This window comes from Sturnira hondurensis, unplaced genomic scaffold (genome assembly GCF_014824575.4).
Source record: "Sturnira hondurensis isolate 20B ecotype Veracruz unplaced genomic scaffold, ASM1482457v3 Scaffold0019978, whole genome shotgun sequence".
Classification (NCBI taxonomy): Eukaryota; Metazoa; Chordata; class Mammalia; order Chiroptera; family Phyllostomidae; genus Sturnira; species Sturnira hondurensis.
Window position 1 is genome coordinate 467243 of NW_028092609.1, and position 13981 is coordinate 481223.

At 62.8% G+C, this 13981-nt stretch overlaps 1 protein-coding gene across 4 annotated transcripts in view; it reads right to left on the bottom strand.

The window, feature by feature from the left end:
* Positions 1 to 13981, bottom strand: part of SCUBE1 (signal peptide, CUB domain and EGF like domain containing 1) — a 112612-nt gene that overhangs the window by 32266 nt on the left and 66365 nt on the right. For 3 of the 4 annotated variants that reach the window (XM_037028505.1, XM_037028507.1, XM_037028504.1), the window contains exon 7: positions 12374 to 12463. The exons of the other annotated variant lie outside the window; for it this stretch is intronic. In XM_037028505.1, coding sequence (XP_036884400.1) covers positions 12374 to 12463 — 90 coding nt within the window. The remainder of the gene's footprint in view (positions 1 to 12373; positions 12464 to 13981) is intronic. 4 annotated transcript variants of the gene reach the window in all.

Genomic DNA, 13981 nt, shown 5'->3' on the forward strand with positions numbered 1-13981 from the left:
GCAGCCTTTCAGGTGGGAGAGCCCCTCTCCTGAGGGGGTGGAGCACGAGCCTGTTTTCCAGGTGCAGGGAGTTAACGTTCAGGCCTCGGAGAGCGAGGAGCACTGGGGGGTGGGGGCCGGGCAGAAGGAGCTCAGAGCTAGGGGTTGGGGCGCAGCCAGGTGGCCCCCACTTGGTGCCAGCAGGACGAGCCCCAGGCCCCTGGGGGATGGAGAGGGAGCGTGATACCAGCATGGAGGCGCAGACCACGTGATCCTGAGACATGACTCTGGCCAGATGGGCTCCAAGGGGCTTGCAAGCCAGGCCCCTCCTGTCTCCAGAGGGAGGTCCTGGGGAGACTTGAAGCCTCAGCCTCCCAGAGCCTGCTGACCACGGGTGGATGGAGGCCCACAGCGGGAGGAAGTGGAGCCTGAGTGGCCACCCACAGTGGGGACCCCCGTGCAGGCCCCTCCTCTGGTCTGTGCGCTCATTCAGTCTCCCGGCTGCCCTGGACAATGGTGGGCACACAGCTCAGCCTTCCAGGCCTTTGTCCCCACCACTCAGAGTGGCTGTGCGGGAGGCTTCTGTGCCTGGTGAGGAACCGGTGCAGGGGTCCGTCCAGGGCTGCGCGGCCGGTCCGAGGCACAGGCAGTGGGAACTGCTGGACTGACCCCACCTGACAGCCTCGTCACCAGCTCCAGCCGGGCCCCACCCCAGAGCCCGGCAGCCACAAGTTGCTGGCCCCCACCCCTCCCCTCCCGGGACCCAGAGCCTGGTCTCTTACTGCAGCCTCTGGGCCAGGCCCCCAGAGTCTCCTGGGTGGCCTGCAGGGGGTGGGAGAAGCAGGGAGTGGAGGTATGAAGTCAGCTGTCCTCACCATCTCGAGGCCACAGCACAGGGGTGGTTGTGGCGGCCACGCCCACCTCAGCATTACCTGGGGCTGGCAGATGTGCGACACACTCAGAAAGGGTGACCGTGAAGTCTGCCCGGTCCCGTGGGCTACGGTGGGGGTCGGGGACAGAGGTGCACAGTGACAAGACAGGCTGACCTGCAGGGGCCGTGGTGGCGTCCAAGTGGAGGCCACTGGAGCTGCTGGGAGGGCCCTGGCCTTGGGTGGTAACCAGCCTGGGACACCGCCCTGGTCCCCGTCTCTGAGTGCCTTGAGGAGCAGCCTCGCCGCTCTGTTCCCCGAAACCTAACATGGCCCGGGCCTGGTTTCAGGGCCCCGCTTCTCCAGAGTCAGAAACCAGGCACCTCATCCTCTCCCTGGACAACAGGGTCACCCCAAGTGCAGCAGCAGAAGTCAGCTGAGACTAACGCAGGTGCATCCCTGTCCCTGGGGGGAAAGGGGGGCGGCCTGGTCCCGGAAGCTGCTGAGGCTGTTGGTGACAGGGTTCTGTGGGCCTGCTGTGAGGCCGTCACTCCCGGCTCGAGGTGTCCTCTGGGAAGGGAGGCTGGAGTCCAGCCACCAGCCCTCTGGGGCAGCCAAGGGGACGAGGGCACAACCACCGCCCAGAGAGCTGCCCCAGGGATCTGCAGACCTGCTCCCAACCCTGCCAGCCCTCCAACCCCTGTGGAAGCCTCCTGGTCCCGAGAGCTATCGGCTCTTTCTCAAAGTGCCCCCTCCCACTGGAGGAACGAGGGGTCGAGCCTCCCCCGGCACAGCCCTTCACAGCCGGCAATGCACGTTCTAACCTTCGGGGGGCCTCGAGCAGCCCGGAGGAGGCCCTTTTGCAGGCAGAGGAACTGAAGCTCAGAGAGATTAAGAAACTCGTCCCAGCATCATTTGTCCCCGTCAGCTACGTAATTTGTGGGGCCCACAAGGAATAAAAACAGAGGGCCCTTATCCAAAAATGAAGAATTCCAAGACAGACAGCAGAGCACCAGCTAGCTGTGGGCCGCCTAGGGGTGGGCACTGGGCGAGTGCGTCAAAGCAAGCCCTGTGTCCCAGGTCACACAGCTACTGGGAGAGGCTGGTATTTGGAGCCACAACTTTGAGCCTCCAGGCTACTGAGTGAACAGATCAGGCCAGGGCACTGGGCCCTCGGCACAGACCTGGAGAGGTGGCTCTGAGAGGCGCAAAGGGGAGTAAGTGGCCCGAGGAGGTCAGGGTGTGTGCCCTGGTGCCAGCCTCCACACCAGTGATCCGGGAGAGCTCTTACCCACCAGCCCGGGGTGGCAAGGCAGGGAGGGCAGGCTCGGGGGGGGGGCGCGTCTCAGGCTGGGGGAAGGACCTAGGAGCAAACCCCTCTTCAAGGGGCAGGGAAACTGTCTAGGCCCTCCCACCTCCAGAATGAACTGAGGGCAGCTGGGAAGGCGGTTAGCCAGTGGCTCTCCCAGGCCAAGAGCAGCTGTGACCACCTGACCTGTGACCCTCGTCCCTCAGCCTTCCTGAGCCTTCCACGGCCCCGGTCACTTCGGGGTAAAAGCCCTTATGCAATGGTTCTGGTCTGCTCCCCTGCCCTGTCCCTGCACGCCAGCCCCACTGACCTCTGTCCAGGTGCCCGGGCCTGCCACGAGAACTGTCTGCAGCCTGCTCTGTCTCGGGGCCCTATAATCATGCCAATCTTCTTCCTGAGGTCCCTTTGGCCAGTGAGGCAGGGGAAGCGGTGTCCCTGGCCACCCAGCAAGGAGTGGAGCGGGGCCCACGTGTCCACAGGTGCTGGCGTCTTGCTCCTAACCACACCACCTCTCCCCCTCGGCTGGGCAGACACCCACCACCGGCCATCTGGGGTGGCTCTCCTCACGCCGTGTGAGGCTCAGCACTAGGGCAGGGTGCAGGGTGAACCCGCCCTGGGAGTGGAGCTGGGCCCTGGAGACATGTTGGTGGTTGCTGTGATGGCGACAGAGGGGTGGGGGCTGTGGGAGAAGGGGGCCAGTGCAGCCAGAGGCAGGGAAGTTGTGGAAGCCAGGACAAGGGAGGGGCTCCAAGGCTGGGGTCTGCGGGGAAGCGGGGAAGGGGACCTTGGGAGGCCTTGCTTGGCACCCAGCACTGCTCTCCGAGGCCGCAGATCCGTTGGGCCCACGACCTCCCGGAGTCTGTCACGGCCTGGATCCCCCACTCTGCCTTTTTAGCCAGGCAACTCTGAGGCCCCCTTGGGCCTTGTGCTGACTCCAGCCCAGCTGTCTGGGTCACGGGCCTGCAGGCCACACTGTCCCAGGGCATCCCTCTGCTCAGAACACGCGACACGCCTTGCTCAGGGCAGCGTGCAGCCAGGTACATTGGGTCAGTGGGACCAGGGAGACACCAGGTGGGGTCACCATGTCAGGGGCACTGCCCTCCTGTGGGCCGCTCAGGGTGGGGTTTCCTACGGGTGCTCAGAGAGCAGAACCTCCTGGACCCGGGTCTGTAACAGGGGCATGAATAGCAGACCTTAGCGGGGTGTCTTCCTCTGGTTTGAAGGGTCTCGAATGGCCACCCTCCCAGGCAGCTGAGGCCTTGTGATAAAGCTGGGAGTGGGAGCGGGACACGGCAGCGAGCCCTTCTGCTGCCCCTGCCCCCTGTCCCACCTCTGGCCACAGAGTGGGGTGGTGCTGAGGGTGGACCGGGGGGTTCAAGTGCAGCCTCTGCCTGGGGCGATGGTGGGGGCTGTCGCCACGCCTGTTCTGGCTCAGGAGGCCCGAGGGGAGACGCAGCGAAGGAAGGTCACTGCTCTGAGCCTCAGTTTCCTCACTGGTGACACTGACGGCACCCTTACTGTGCTGGGAACATTGGCCTGGGACCCCGCACCCGCTGGTGCCACACAACACGGCCAGCTGGCACGGCCAGGGTCTCGCTCACGCTGCCCCAGGGCAGAGACCACAGCCCCACACTGCAAATCAGAAAACCGGGGCTTGGAGGTGTGAGGCGTGTCAGCAAAACTGCTGTAGGGACAAATGCCGTTCTTAAATGAAGCCCTGAGGGGCAAGGGTGGGCTGGAGGGGCGGGCAGCAGGTCACTGCCTCCAAGGGCAGCTGGCCAATGGCACCAGCGGGCAGGTGGTCCAGGTGCCTGGTCAGTTTCGCCTGCTGCTACAGAGGCTCCTCTGAAGGTCGCAGCTGGATCAATGACTGTGCTGGCGAGAAAAGGTGCCCTGGGCTCTTGGGGGCGCTTTTCCCCCATGGCCACAGTGGGCAACCAGCATCACCGTCAAGGACGGCAGGGGCAGGGGCAGCAAATGTATTCAGAGGTGGCTGTGGGGAGGGGCAGTAAGGAGGCAGGGGCTTTGAGGTCACATCCCCAAGGCCTCTGGGGCCCACGTGGACCAAATCTTGGGGGGTAAGGATCCTAGGAAAGCGTTAAGGCAGGACAGGGAGGGGCTGAGGGCTGGCCAACACAGTCTCTTAGCTGAGGGCAGAGGCCCAGAAGGGGCTCCTGGGATCCAGTGAGCCCAGCCTCAGGGGGTGGGCCACCCTCTATGTGCGGGGCTCACGTCCACTCTCGGCTACCCCACGTGGGCAGCTAGACAGGTGTGACAGCTGCTGTGGCTCAGGGACCTGAGTCCAGGGAAGGCTGCAGGGGGCCTGCTACAGACCGGGTGACATATTACACAAAGCCCGAGAGCTGGGCACACCCCTGAGATCGACTCCTTGATGCCCCCACAGATGGCTCTGATGGTGGGGCACCTGCCCTGGTGGTGCTGTCCCAGGAGGCCCTTGTCACAGGCCCCCCAGGCAGGAGGACCAGGGTTGGCTCTTCTGCTTTACAGTCCTGAGAGGGGAGGGGACTTACAGAGGCCATCCAAGGGACGTGGTGGGCAGGTCAGGTGTCCCGATGCCCAGTTCACTGACTATGCACACCCATCCCCCTGACCCAAGCATGGGTTCCCCCAGGGAAGTCACAAACACCTGCCTCTGAAGAGCCATGTGACTCGGGCTGAACCTCTCACCTCCCTGGGCTGGGCCACCTCTGCCAGGAGATGGCACTGTCTCCTTCAAGGCCCTTGGATGTCACTCCTACACACCTGTCTAGCTGCATCCCCTCCCTGTAACCCCATTCCATGCCCCCCGTCCCCCGCAGTGCAAGACCCTGCCTCTGGCTGCCAGTGGCATCCTGTCGCCTCTCGCCCATGCCCCAGGGGTCTCGGCTGCACCTCCTGCACCCAGTTCACTGCAAGTCCTCTAGACCCAACAACTGGGCTCAGCCTGTGTTTCCAGTGGGTTCTCTATGGCCCCCCACTCACAGGGCAGCAGGGACCCCAGCCCCTTCTGTGCTCCCACCTCACAGAACAACCCCAGAGCCTTGGGGAGGGCATCTCCACACTGGCCTGTCTGCACGGGGAGTGTGGAGGGAGCATGTCCCCCGCCCCAGCACCCTGTCCTCACCCAACTCCCACTTCTGGGGACCCCCGAAGATGGCACTCAAACTCCTCCTGTGCGAAATGGGGCAGGCCTTCGGGCCACCTGCAGTCAGAACGGGTCCCCCCGAGGCCCAGAGTCAGGGGAGAGCTGCAAGCCCCAGCTCTGAGGAAGCCGGGGGACTTACGAGTGAGTGCTCTGGGCCTTGTCAGGAGAGGGCCGGATGGCTCCCTCCATGCAGGCTTGGTCTCTGAAGGTGCCAGGGCCTGGGCACCAGGAGCCTTGGTTCTGCCCAGTCTAGGTGGCTGTGGGCAAGTCATCCTCTCCAAGCCTCTATGCCCCCATCTGGGGCTGGCCAGTCCCTGTCCCCTTCTTCCTTCTAATATGCTCTGCCTGGCTGGCACCTTTCCTCCACCCCACTGTACACGTTGGCAGAGCTGAGTCACCAACACCCAGCACCTAGTGGGCCTGTGTGCGCGTGCGCATGCGCCCAAACCCAGGGCAGGGCTCGGGGCCTCAGCTCAGGCCCTAGCTGACCAGAGACCAGTCGCACTGGGGACCTCTGGGCAACAGGGGCAAATCTGACCAGCTGCTTCTTCTGACGGGGCCCAGAGCTGGGGGTGCGGGCCTGAGGGCCGGGGGCTGAGGTGCAAGAAAGGGTGCCTGCCCAGGCCCCAGGGTCCATCCAGCTTTTCCCTGCAGCTGGGCCTCCTGCTGAGTCGGGGCCTGGAAAGTTGTCCCACTGTCACCACCTCCCAGACTTCTGACCTCCTGACCCCTTTCCACAACCAGGCTCATCGGGCTCCGGGTCTCACCCTTTCTCTCCTAGCTAGACACCTGCCTGCATGAAGAGCGAGCAGTGGGGCCCTGTCCCCCACACTCAGCACCTCCTCCAGGAAGCCTTCCTTAGTGTCCTGGGCCAGCCAGCCTCCCCGTGGGGCTCTGCTGCTCTGCGTCTCGAGGGCCATCAGGTCTGGCGCGGACTTGGCCTCTGCTCCATTAGGAGGTCCCAGGCTTGTGACAACACAGGGAACAGGTGGAGGAGGGTGGGCAGTGGGGCCGGGCTGACAGGGAGGCCCAGGTGGGCCTATGCCAGGTGAAACTGTCCAGGATGGTGTCTGGTGGGCAGTGTGAACCACCGAGGCAGGGAGCTTGGGTCAGGCTGTGTGAGAAGGGCCAGAAGGACAGGTGGAGGGTGCCTTCCAGGAGGTGACTGAATGTGTGGGTCTGCAGCAAGGGGTGGGTGCTGGCGCCTGGGACACAGGTTGGTGAGATCTGGAGAGGCCCAGGGACGCTGGAGATGGAGACTGCAGAAAAGGGTGGTGGACGGGGGGTGGTGGCGGCGGGGGAGCAGCCCCTGGGTGGACAGAGGAGCTGGGAGCTGGGGTAGAAACAGGAGTGTGAATGTGCCAAGAGAAGTGACATCGCCTGGACCCCTAGGGGATGTGGTTACATGAAGCTGGGGACAGTGTGGGGCTCAGTGTGCTCCCACAAATGTTGGCCATTGTCACCCTAACTACCCCACTGCTCCTGGTCTTCCTGCCTTCCAGGGCTCTAGCCCCTTGACCGGCCTCCCCGGAAATCACCCAGCAGCTCCCCACGGAGTGCTCTCCTGCGGCCAAGCCCCAGGTAGCACAGGGCCCAGCAAGGTGGACAGACTGTGGCATTGTGCCTGGTCAGGGACCGGGAGCCTGGGTCCAGGTGCAGGGGTGCAGGGAGAGGGGCAGGTGCTGGCTGTGGGGGTGCAGAGGGCAGCTCCTGGCAACCACCCAGAAATCACCTCAGCCCCGGCTCTCGGGTGGCTGTGGTAAGCAAAGGCTGTGGACGGCACACGGCCCAGAGGAAGTGGGGCTCAAGGTTAGCAGTCCCCGTGGTCACTGGGCCTCAGCTTGGGGGGCCCTGGAATGGCTGCCGAGCCTCAAGCCTGCCCCTGCTCCTGACCTAGGGCCTGGGCCGCACTGCTGCTCACACTTTCGGGGCTGGGGGTGTCTTTTCCCCTTTGGGGCCTCACTTCACCGTCTGTGAAGCGGGCCCCTCTGCTGCCTCTCAGGCACAGGAAAGCTCACTGGGAAGAGCTGAGATGACACCAAGGAAGCAGTGGGCTGCACCCCTGTGGGGGGACTGCAGAGGTGGGAGGTGCCCCGGGGTGGGGTGGGGCTTCCCGGCCTGGCCAGTGCATCCCACGCCTCCAGCCTTCCCTGTGCCGTGGACTGGTGGCCCTGAGCATAAGGCAGGGAAGAGGGTGGGCAGGGCTCTGCCTCGGTGGGCTCCTCCCAGCCTGGGTGTGAGATGTCTGTGGTTGGCAGACTCAGAGCCCCTTCAAATGTCCATGTCTTAATGCCCAGTGACACTGCACGGCACAGGGTCTTCGCAGATGTGTCTACAGACTAAGGCCCGTGCGAGGGGGATTCCTGTGGATTCTCTGGGAGGGCCTGGCGTGGTCACGGGGTCCTTTCAGGTGGACGAGGGAACAGTGGCGGCGGCCACTTGGCCAGACACTGCACTGGGGCTCTGAAGACAAGGGGGGCAGGTGCTGTGAGCCCAAGGATGGGGCCAGGTGTGGAGGGCCTCCGGGCTGAAAGGGCCAGGAAATGGATTCACTCTTAGAGCTTCCAGAAAGAATGTAGCCCTGCAGATGCCGTGACTTCAGCCCCGTGAGCCCCAAGTCACGTTTCTGACCTACAGGGAAGAATGCATTTGGGTTGTTTTAAAGCACCGAGGCTGGGGCGCTCGGTGACTGCAGAAGCAGGAAGCAGACAAGGCCCCGGGCCCAAGGCTGCTGTGGGAAAGGAGCTCGGTAAAGGCCTGGAGCCGACGGGGCACCCCCAGGTCTCCACAGTCCTGCTGTGAACAGGGCCCAGGGCCGCGGGGCCGCATGGCTGCGTGCTCGGATGTCTCGCACAAGCAAGCGGGCGGCAGGCTAACTGAGACGTGTCGTGCCAACCCTCCCACCCAAACACCCGCGCTGGTTTTCGCGGGACGCTAGAATCGGTTACAGGTTTTGAGGCCTGAAGTAGACAGGCCCGCCCCGCTAGCAGCCTGTGCTCGGTAACTGGGGGTCATTATAAACAGCAACTGCTGAATGCAGCTGAGACCCCAGGGTGGGGCAGGGCCTTGGCCCCAGGGGCTTCACCCTCTGAACTGACCTCTACTGTGAGCAGTAGCCCCTGGGTGAGCAGGCAGGTTCCAGGAGAGGCCCTGAGAGGCCCAAGGTTCCAGCTCTTGTACTCCGTGTCCCCTGCCGTTTGCTCAGGTCCTGGCCCCTGGCTGAGTAAAGAGGCAAGGCTGCCCCTGGACGAGTATAGACACTGTGGGCACCTGTGGCCTCTGCAGCCTGGGGACAGAGCATTCCTGAGGTCGCTCGGAATCAAACAGCCTAAGAGAACATGGAAAACCTCCACTCTCCAACTCCCCCGAGGGGAAGTGAATCAGAGAGGGAGGCCGCCCACCCTCTCTGAGACACAGACCGGGGCTTCGCCTGGGCCCACATGCCCGGTCTGCTGCCACTCTGTGGTCACTCGGAGAGTGGGGGAGTGGTGGGGGTTGGTGTGGGCCTCAGCTGGCAAGGGCTGCCCTGTGCCTGCTCACTTCTTGGGGGGAAAGAGAGCCCTCCCCTAGTCACCTCAAAAACGAATACCATCCACATAGCAGATAACTGGCATCTTGGGGCTGGAAGACGCTTGCCAGGCCATCGCTGCTACCCGGCAACTTTGCACACGGCTCTGCTCTGGCAGAACCCGGGGCCCTGACTGCAGTGTCCGACCTTTGGGCGTTTCTGGGCCACACTAGAAGAGTTGCCTGGGGCCACACATTACGTACATTGTGACACATAATCACGTGCAAAAGCCTCATAATGCTTCAGGAAAATTTACAATTTTGGGCCAGGCCACATCCATAGCCATCCTGGGCTGCATGTGCCCCGTGGGTGGCAGGCTGGACACCCCTGCCAATCAGGAGCCAGGCTGGACACCCTGACTCTGGAGCCAGGGGCCCAGGGTCTGACCTTGACATGAAATTCTCCATGTCTGACCTTCCTCATTTGCTCCTGGGCCACAGAACAAGCTCCCCCACCTCTGCCTGTTCTTTCCCTGTCCCCTCCCAGGACCTGAACCAGGGCCCAAAGGGAGGGCCCACCAGGCTACACTGTCTGTGCCCCGTCCCATGGGCCAGAGGCGCTGCCCCAACCGATTCCCGCATGGCCTGGGCAGCTCTCTCTGTGCAGGGGCAGGGCTCTCAGTATGTGTCCTGGCTGTGTGCGGGCAGCACTGGCAGAACGGGGATGGTCGCCTCCCTTATTCCCCAGCCCTTGCCTCTATTACTACAGCCCAGGAGCTGTCACATCTCACTGGGGCTTGCATTGCAGTCCCAAGGGTCTCAGGTCGGCGCCACACGCCCCGCCCCCCCGGGGTAAAGTGCTGCAGGAAGCCCGGAGGAAGGAGCTGTCTCTCCTGCCTGAGGACAAGACTGGCCCGAGGGGCTGGGGCAGGGGTTTTCCTTGGAGCACCCGAAAAACCCAAAATTTATTTATAAAAAATTGTGTATCTATTCTTATGTGTTTAAACTTCAGTTCCCTTCACAGGCTTCTCCACCTGATGAAGCACACGTGTCAAGACGTTTTCCTCGCTGCTCAGAACAGTTTCTGAACCTGTCGATTGTGATATCTTTTAGTGCTTTGGCAAAACGTTTCCCTTTGAGGACTTTTTTCATCTGGGAAACAAAAGAAGTCACTCAGGGTGAGATCGGGTGAACAGGGTGGTGGGGCATAGAGGTCATGCTGTTTCTGGTCAAAAACTGCTGATCTCTCAGCGTGGTATGGGCAGGTGTGCTCGTAAATCGCCCATCATGAAATGGGCAAACACGTTGAAAGTCCTAAAAATTTTTTTCACTGAAGCCAAATGCAGCCTCTCACAACAACGCCAGCTGGTGCACTGATACCGATGGGCTCCTAGAACACTCACTTAGCAGGGGAAGCCAGTCCTACACGGGGCCCGCCCTTCAGAAGGTAATTCTGGTTAATTTGCCTCCCCTATATATCAGAAAGGTGGGGGAAGCCAAGCATCACCCATTTCCTTGGCCCCTCCTGACGTTGGGCAGCGTCCAGACCTACTTCCCGAACCCAGGGAGAGGGAACTGCATACTGGGCGCCTCCTTGCCCTGCCTGGCCCGGCTCCAGGACCCGGCTCTGGGCCATGACCCACCAAGTCTAACTAGACAAAGCAAGTGCAGGGGCCCTGCCTTCACTCCCCGCACCACCCACCACTTGATGCCCACTCAGCTCAGCCCTCTCCCGCCCCCACGCTCTCTCTGGTTCCGCCTGCTCTTGAGCCCAGGCCTCCGCAGCAGCACCTACCTCTCCTAGGAAGTGAGGCAGAGGGGCCTGGGACCCCTTGGTCCTCAGAGCACCTGCACTTCTTAGGTTCCCGCCATTCCCTTCTGGCCACCTTCCCAGGAGGTCCACAGCACTGCCTCACACCTTCCTGGGGTGCGGTGGACACGCCTGCTTGGTGGGGCCTCCACGCCCACCACTTGGCCATTTCCAGCCCCTTCCAGGTCTACCCAGACAGCCCAAGCCAGCCAGGCAGCCCCACCCAGAGAATGTGCAGAGAGCAGGCCTGAGGCGTGAGCTGAGCCCACTGCCAGTGGGGCCTGGGCCGGCCCTCAGAGATCTGGCCTGAGAAGCAGGGCTGTGTGTGTCCTGCCCTCTCAGACTTCGGGGTGCACAGAGCACCGCCAGCTGGCCCGTGATTTCCCTGCCCCTCAGAGACCCGCTGCAGAGAATGAGCCTCCAGCCTGCTCCCCAGGATACAAGGCTACCCCCTGCCTGCGGCCCCACGTAGGCCTCCCTCCTCCCCAGATGCCTGGGCTCCTTGCAGGTCCGTGTGAAGATGATGAAACTAGGTGACCTCTCCAGGACCTTCAGGACATGACCTCCACGGTCCTGTGACCTTTGAAAAGAAAGCCCACATTGCCTCAGGCTCTGGGCCAAGCTCAGGGTGGTGTGTGATCTCGGGTAAGCCAGGGCACCCCCGTGAGCCTCGGTTTTCTTGTCTGGGACTTGGAAATGCACCCACCGGCCTCACAGCTCCCAAGGACAGTGTGACCTGTCTGAGTGCCACAAAGAAGGCTGTGACCATCCGAGGTGACCCCACAGCTGTGCACCAGAGGGCCCGCAGCCCCAGGACAGGGCTCCCGACTGAGACATGAGGCATAAATGCAGGGGCAGGAGGAGGCACACCTGCCCTTCTGCCACGCAGACCCAGCTCAGTGGGAGAGCGGTCCTTGCCGCCTCTGCCTTCCTTTCTCCTCGCACTCCCGGCTCAGCCCTGCTGGTGGGCCTGGTGCTGCTCTGGAGTCTGCATGCAGCTGGGGGCGGTGCTCGGAGTGAAGCTGACCTCGTGTGGCTCCCCCACGGCAAGTGGATGCCTGAGGGGTTACTGGGGAAAAGTGGGTCAAAGCTGCCAGCCTGGCAGGCTCGGGCTGGGGTCATTCACAGTATTGGGGAGCCCCTCCAGGAGGGCTGAGTGAACCCTGCTTTTACCCGGTCCTCCCCTCACTGGGTAGCGTGTTTCCCAGCTACACAGTGAGCAGGGTGAACTCCAGGCCCCGAGGGTCCCCCAGCCCTGAATGTGGGCATGGCTTTCCCCTAATGCAGCTTCTCTCCTAAGGGAGGGGACGGACAAGGACCGGGCAGCCCGGATGCCTGCTTCGGCACCTCTGGGCCGCTGTGCTGATCCTGGGTCCTAACTGTCCCTGCGGCGTGCACGCCCAGAGAGGGGCTAGAGCATGCGCCTCCTTACATGCAGGGGCAACTAGACCCGGGCTCTGGGTTCTCTGCTACAAACACACAAAGAAATACACGTGTTTGATGAAGGGCAAACAACTTTAAAAAGGAAAAAGTAAGTTCACATCTGGAGTGGAGCCCCCCCCACTCACACAGGGCACGCGTGACCCCACACACGCGAGCACGCCACACAGATGGACAGCCCCCTCGCACAGCCCCACACACCCGCACACACTCACAGGCCGACAGGCTAGCACGCTCGAGGACCCCCGCACGCCACACAGACACGCGTGCACACGGGTGCGAGGACAACAAAGGAAGGGGAAGAAAAGTGTTACCCATGAGGAGCCGCCGTTTCACCCGCTTGTCCACATCAGCTACTGACGTGGCACTGAACTGAGAGCGCTCAATTGCAGCCTCATCCTCCTCTAAAACACAAGTAAGGGACAAACACGGAGCCGCTGGTTAATGAGAGCCCACTTCCCGCGGCCCCAGACAGACAGCCTTCCAGCGTGGCACACACAAAGCCAACACAGCACGCGGCCAGCGCGGCGTCCTCGCGGGGGGCTAAACCCAGGCACCTCTAAGGTGGCGTGTTCAGGGCAGAGGGAAGAGGCAGCAGGGGTGGGGTGGGTGGGGGTGGAGAAAGGGTACGACCACAAAAGGAGGCAGATGGGATGGGGGCCATCCGCAGACAGGACGCGTTTGGGAAGGGCCACAGCAGCAGACAGCGCCCCCAGGGAGCCCCAGAGAGCCCTGGCTCCAGCTGGAGGGCAGGCACAGGGAGAGGCACCGCAGGAGGGGACAGGGTGGCAAGGTCCGGTGATGGACGCACCTGGACAGAAGACACTCCGTCTCCAGGGCAGGAAAGTGCATCACACACTCATGCAAAATTAAGAACGAGACACGAAGAGGGACACGCACACACACACACACAGGATAATGGACCCAGTNGGGGCCATCCGCAGACAGGACGTGTTTGGGAAGGGCCACAGCAGCAGACAGCGCCCCCAGGGAGCCCCAGAGAGCCCTGGCTCCGGCTGGAGGGCAGGCACAGGGAGAGGCACCGCAGGAGGGGACAGGGTGGCAAGGTCCGGTGATGGACGCACCTGGACAGAAGACACTCCGTCTCCAGGGCAGGAAAGTGCATCACACACTCATGCAAAATTAAGAACGAGACACGAAGAGGGACACGCACACACACACACACAGGATAATGGACCCAGTTGGACAGACAGAGCCCAGGGGTCGATTTGGGCAGCGCTGGTTGCCTGCTTGTCTACAGAGGGCGAGAGCGGTGCACCAGGTGCTTGGCGGGGGCTGCAGAGGCGGTCAGTCGTTTTAGGGGCGTGCCAAGAGAGCCCACAGGGTGGCTGGGGAGCATGCTGGCCGCTGGGCAGGAGGCTGCGCCAAGACGAGGTGAGCCGGCTCCCGTTCTGGGCTCAGTGGGAGGTGTGCAGAGACCATTGCTCCCAGGGGGACTTAAGGAGCAGGGAGCAGGCAGACGGGAGGCTCTCCTGGCTGGCAGGAGGCAGCAGCGGCCCAGGAGCTGGGCCTGGGCAAGGATTTCTAAGGGGAGGGGCGGGAACGAGGGGCGAGGGCAGGGACGTTAGAGAGGAGATCTGAGCAGGGGCTCTCACATGCAGCAGACACTACGAGATGGAAAATGGGAAGGATGAGCTGGGTGGACGAAGACAAGGCCTGTTAGAGGAGGCTGGGCAGGTGTCTGGCCAGCAGCTGTTTGCGCTGGTCCGGTAGCCAGCAGAGGCGGCTCCACCGCAGACGCAAATGCTGAGGGAGACCCCAGGGGACAAGACAGGGAGGGGCTGGGGAGCCCGGGAGAGCTCCCGGGGGAGGGGGGACAGCAGAGACAGGGAGAGAGGCGGGAGAGGGGGTTCTAGATGGGATCAGGCTGCAATAGAGACACTGGTCTGAGGCCGGGTTTT